At 42.0% G+C, this 6,000-nt stretch overlaps 1 protein-coding gene across 3 annotated transcripts in view; it reads left to right on the top strand.

Annotated features, from left to right (window-relative positions):
- The window catches only part of LOC138969212 (uncharacterized), a 17,678-nt gene extending 14,049 nt beyond the window's left edge, over positions 1 to 3,629 (top strand). For 2 of the 3 annotated variants that reach the window (XM_070341952.1, XM_070341951.1), the window contains exons 10-11: positions 417 to 693; positions 1,335 to 3,629. In XM_070341952.1, the coding sequence (XP_070198053.1) occupies positions 417 to 693; positions 1,335 to 1,924 (867 nt within the window). In that variant the 3' untranslated portion in view covers positions 1,925 to 3,629. The remainder of the gene's footprint in view (positions 1 to 416; positions 694 to 1,334) is intronic. The other variant, XM_070341953.1, reaches the window with a different exon arrangement.
- The last annotated feature ends 2,371 nt before the right edge of the window (positions 3,630 to 6,000 follow it).

Below are 6,000 nucleotides of genomic sequence, written 5' to 3'. Positions count from 1 at the left end.
AATGAAGTACATTCATTTTGTAAGGAAGTGGTTACCATGCATACAATAACCTTATGGAACAATATGTAAGAACACTACTAGTGTTATACATTAATATTTACACCCTAAAGTTCATGTTGTTGTTTCCTTTTCATCAGAGTCTCCACCAACTGTCACTGTGATTTAAATAACACTGTTTTGTTGTCTTTTAAATTTGTTATTTAGTAATTGACGATGCCTGAATTAAAAGAAAATTTTTCATCGAAAAAAACAAGAAGAGTAGCGATTTGCTTCCGTCGACAGTAGAAATGTTAATGGTGTCAGAAAGTTGGCAGTACCAAAGCTTGAGGGCTAGTAGCCGTAGGTAGCAAAATTCGCAGATTCTAAAAGATCGAATTACGAGTCCGTATTTACGCCATGGAAAAAACACTCATGAGTTCCAGGAAAAAGATCCCACGACCATGTCTGTTCGCATTTTCCGCTGCCCACACCACGGCGATTACCGCATGTACCAGGCCTCCCTGCTGACCTTCAAGAACTGGTGTATCCTGTGGGTCACCATCGCCCTCCTGCCCTTCGGGTTGATTGTGCACGCCGCTGGCCTTGACCTCAACTGGGTCATCCTGACCGGCAGCATCGCCACCATTCCCTGCTTCCCTGGCGTGGTGCTCTCCCTTGTCTGGGTCAAGGCCTCTGCCGTGGGACTTGTTACCGGTGAGTCAGCGTTAGGGAAGGGAAGGGAAGGAGGAGGTGCGAGGTATGCCAGATTTGCAAGAGAAAAGAGCTAGACATACAGAAGTGCAGGTTTCTGCCATTGTATTGCCTTTATTGTATCAGTTGAGTACTTTTGGTAATTTGTTACAGTGAAGTGAAAGCCTGACAGATATTGGAGGAGATGAAAAGGAAAGAGGAGGGAGTGCGGGGTTGGGGATGGGGGAAGGAGGGGGGGAGTGGCGGGTAGTCGAGGTATAACAGACTTTATGTAAAAGGAGCAAGATGAAAGATTTGGTCAGATTTGTTTGCATATTCAAGCCAACGCCAGCTTTGTGCCATTTCCGTAGTATGAAAATGAAAGAAACTTCGAAGACAAAATGCTGCACCAAGCCACAAGCAAGCAAACAAGATAAATGTACAATCTTCTCAGATCTTGTTGCTTCCCTTAGTTCTAGTGCGCGTCTACGTTTTGTAATCAAAATGGTCAATAAAATGATTTTTGTGGAAGGACATAAAGCATACTGCACAGGTAGAAAATGGACATATATCTTGAAAAAGAAGTGCTGCTTATGTAGAAAATTGAGATCATGTACCAGTATAGCCATGTACGAGTACCAGTATTCATGCGCACATTTTTTCAGGCAGCGTTGGTGGGCTGGTGTGTGGGATCTCCGTCAATCTAATCTACGCCTCCACTCTCGAAGGAGGGCTGGGGATCTTCTTGCTAAACACATCCTACCCTTATGCTGTGTTGGCGGGCTGTTCCACCTCCCTCCTGGTCTCCATCGTCCTTACTGTCACCGTGTCACTCTGCACACACAAGATTGCCAGTAACGAGGACGAAGAGGCCGTGTGGACCAGGCTGCGGCAGATCAGCAACCCGCTGCACTCCTGGGCCGATCAGTACCAGGAGGAGTTTCCAGACCTGCCCGCAGGGAAAGAGCCGACCTTCGAGCAGCTGAGCTCCGTGTTCCGTCCCGCCAAGATGACAGCCATCGTTGGGTGCGTGTGCTCCATCCTGCTGCTTGTGGTGGTAATACCGGGTGTCATGGCCGCGCTGCACGTGCTGAGTTCATCGCAGTTCCGCGCCTGGTTCACCACACTACAGGTCTGGTGCAGCCTCATGGCGCTCATCGTCATCATCGTTACACCAATTGAGGAGCTCAAGTCCATCTGCACCAGGATCGCGTTCAACAGGAGGATGAAGTCTACACCTTCTACAAGGTTGTAATCTCAGCAAGGCTTCAGGTCTGTGCGCAACATGAGGATGACTTATACATTTTCTACGAGGTTATAGTCTCAGCAAGGCTTCAGATCTGTGCCACTTGTGTGCGCAACAGGAGGATGAAGTATACATCCTTTGCGAGGCTATAGCCTCAACTAGGCTTCAGGTCTGTGTAAGCCTTGTGGGCAACAGGAAGCTGAAGTATACATCCTTTACAAGGATATAGCCTCAACTAGACTGCAGGTCTTTGTAAGCGTCGTGCGCAACAGGAGGATGAAGTATACATTTTTTTTACAAGGCTTTAGCGTCAACTAGGCTTCAGGTCTGTGTAAGCGTTGGGCGCAGCAAGAGGATGAAGTGAACATCCTTTAGAAGGCTTTAGCCTCAACTAGACTTCAGGTCTATGTAAGCGTTGGGCGCAGCAAGAGGATAAAGTGAACATCCTTTACAAGGCTATAGCCTCAACTAGGCTTCAGGTCTATGTAAGCGTTGGGCACAGCAAAAGGATGAAGTGAACATCCTTTGCAAGGCTATAACCTCAACTAGGCTTCAGGTCTATGTTAGCGTTGGGCACAGCAAAAGGATGAAGTGAACATCCTTTGCAAGGCTATAGCCTCAACTAGGCTTCAGGTCTATGTAAGCGTTGGGCGCAGCAAGAGGATAAAGAATACATCCTTCACATAACTATACCCTACACTATAGGCTTCAGGTCTGTGTAAGCGTTGGGCGCAATTGGAGGATGAAGTATAGATCCTTTACAAGGTTATAGTCCCAGCAACGCCCCAGGTTTGTTCGTAACGGGAGGACGAAGCATATGTCTTCTACAAGATTGTCACAGCAAGGTCTGTACCACTCTACAATGTTATAGTCTCAGAAAGGCCTTGGGTTTGTACGCAACTAGGGGATGCAATATCCCTCGTTTACCAGGTTTATAGCCTCAGTAATTCTCAGTATGTATATCTTTAATCTAATAGCAAAGGACAAGTCAAGAAAAAGTATAGAATCTAAAAACAAAAGAGCTAAAAATCAAGGGTCCTGTAATAATTGAAACTTGCCTATTTCAGAAGTTACAAAAGGACTAAGTTATTTACTAAATTTGATTATTTGTAGAAACAAATATCAGAAGAAAACAGGCAACCAACACTGAGGTGGACACAGCAGCAAAGTATCAAAAAAGAGCACAGAAAACATACACAGTAACATAAATATGTAGCCTGACAAAATTAGATGTATACAAGGTAAAGGGTTCATGCGTCAAAGTACCACTGTAATCATTCAAAGAATGTGTACATAACAAATAACATGTGATATTCCTGTGAAATATTCAGCAATATCTCTTTTGTACGTTTTGTCAATAACATCTTGAAATGTTTGCTTGTTTCTGTACCTGACTTGATTGCATGCTTCTGTTCCGTTTTTGTTAATGAGCCTTTGAAGTTTGAATTTTAGTGTGAAGTACAAATTTTACACAAAGGGTAACCTGCTCCTGAAAAACTGAATGAAAAAACACGACTGCTCCTGTTGTTGCAAGTACTATTGTTTTTTTTTAATTTACGGACCTTGCCCCGATGATGTTTTTTTTACGTCCCTTTAATTAACGTATTTGGTTATGCAGGACTATCTTTGTACCGCAGCATAAAAAAAATATTTGAACCTACTAACCATTATGTATTTTGAAGTGTAACTGAAAATAGAAGAAAAGATGTTTGTATCTTCTGCTTACAAAACACATTTTTCACGAAAAGGCTATTGCACAGATGAAACTTCATCAAAAAGCCCTATCAAAAATCGGAGAAAAGTATTTCACGCGAATTCCCTTGAAAGTGTCTGTACCAATTTTCTTTGAGAAATGGAGTTAAACCTCACCCGCCGCCCTCGTTAAAAGCAAGGTAAGGAAAGAATGTTTAATTTTGTTCGAATGTTGTGTTTGTTCATTGCTTATGATCGTGTTTCATGTGGACCACGGAAGTAACACCTGCTCTTAGACGGTTACCCCCCCCCCCCCCCCCTTGGCGTGTTGCTTGGTAGTGGGTGCCCCCCCCCCAAAAAAATAAAAATAAAAAAAAACCCTAAACAATCCCCAAACAAACAAACAACAACAGCATAAACAAACAACAACACCAACAACGACAAAACAAAACACCGAAATAAAACACACAAGAGATACACTTGACAACTGAACCTTGTGTGCTGTGTACATTTCACACGATCGAGCTATCCAAACTAGGTAAGATAACCCTACGGTACTTATTTGAATTCTGTCCCTTGAATATGTTAATGAGAGCCCAGGCGATGTGATGCGAGTTTTCCGGGTAAGCTTACGTGTAAGTGCTTGTACTTTCTACTTGTTCTTCTTCCACTACCATTACATGACCACTAGCAAGGCTAGCTTTCCTGTCATAGTTCAGGGGCTCCGAGGAACGCACGAAGAAACCTTGGAGACCAGTTAGTGCACGGTTAAAGCGTGAATCCTTGACTGACCTTGAGGAAACCGGTTTTTGCATCAACGGCATTCTTCATTTCTTGTTCTGAAGGTACTGGGCTCATCACCGCATTGTTGTTAGCGTTTTTGTTTCTCGCCAGTCTTTCCCAGCAAGTGTCGGTTTTGAACTGATCTTTATTTTATTCGGTCCTTCTCAAAATGTTCGGTCTACCACTGTTACGACTGTACCAGTCTGCGTGTAGATATGTCAGATAAGCTTACCAGTTTGAGTGCAGATCTGTCGATCATTCTTGAATCTTCCCAATGGTGACAAAAAAGGAAATGTACGTACTGAGTAAGAAAGCTAAAATCATGTTGGCATTGGCCCACACCACCGAGGCATGAAAAATTAAACAAAACTGAATTCAAGATCGATGATACTGGACGCAGATCTCCTTCACTCAGATCTAAATCGTTGAAGCACCCGCGCAATGGGGCGGGATACGTCACAGATTTCGGTTGATTGCAGTTTCATTTAAAAAACTATGGCCGTTAACAACGTCATCAGTCTACGGCTTGTTTCCAAGCGTTGTTCAATGTGATTTTTCCCTGTGTTCTTTTGGATATTTAAAAAAAAAGGTAATTTAGGTTTAAAGAAGCAGTGCAGCTCACAGCTTAGCTGAAGCAACGATTTGTCTTTTTGAAATTGTCGCAGATGAGGATAAAAACAGTCAAAATGTTCACACAACTATCCCACAGATGAATAATAAAATACACTAGTAATACCCGTGCCCCGCACGGGATTTTTTCTTCTTCATTAATTACAGAGTTAATTATGAATAAGCAACAACAAAAACGTGTTCAATGTGCAATGGCACGCGCGTACAGAACAAAATGCCATACATTTATTGGGAGAGATAAAAAACAAGTCGCGTGAGGCAAAATTACTACATTTAGTCAAGTTGTGGAACTCACAGAATGAAACTGAACGCACTGCATTTTTTCACAATGACCGTACTCCACCGCTTGTGCAAAACGGAGTGAAACTGACGAGCCTGTTCAGCGCTGTAGTGGTTTCGCTGTGCTGCATAGCACGCTTTTCTGTACCTCTCTTAGTTTTAACTTTGAAGTTTCTGAGCGTGTTTTTAATCCAAACATATCATATCTATATATGTTTTTGGAATCAGGAACCGACAAGGAATAAGATGAAATTGTTTTTAAATCGATTTCGGAAATTTAATTTTGATTATAATTTTTATATATTTAATTTTCAGAGCTTGTTTTTAATCCAAATATAACATATGTATATGTTTTTGGAATCAGAAAATGACGAAGAATAAGATGAAATTGTTTTTGGATCGTTTAAACTTTAAGAAAAAAATAATTTTAATTACAAGTTTCCGATTTTTAATGACCAAACTCACTCATTAGTTTTTACGCCACCAAGCTGAAATGCAATACCAAACCCCGGCCTTCGTCGAAGATTGCTTTGCCAAAATTTCAATCAATTTAATTGAAAAATGAGGGTGTGACAGTGCCGCCTCAACTTTTACAAAAAGCCGGATATGACGTCATCAAAAGTATTTATCGAAAAAAAGGTCTGGGGATATCGTTCCCAGGAACTCTCATGTCAAATTTCATAAAGATCGGTCCAGTAGTT

The sequence above is a fragment of the Littorina saxatilis genome, linkage group LG6 (assembly GCF_037325665.1).
Source record: "Littorina saxatilis isolate snail1 linkage group LG6, US_GU_Lsax_2.0, whole genome shotgun sequence".
Lineage (NCBI taxonomy): Eukaryota > Metazoa > Mollusca > Gastropoda > Littorinimorpha > Littorinidae > Littorina > Littorina saxatilis.
The sequence above is the reverse complement of the archived record's forward strand: the minus strand, read 5'-3'. Positions and strand labels throughout refer to the sequence as shown.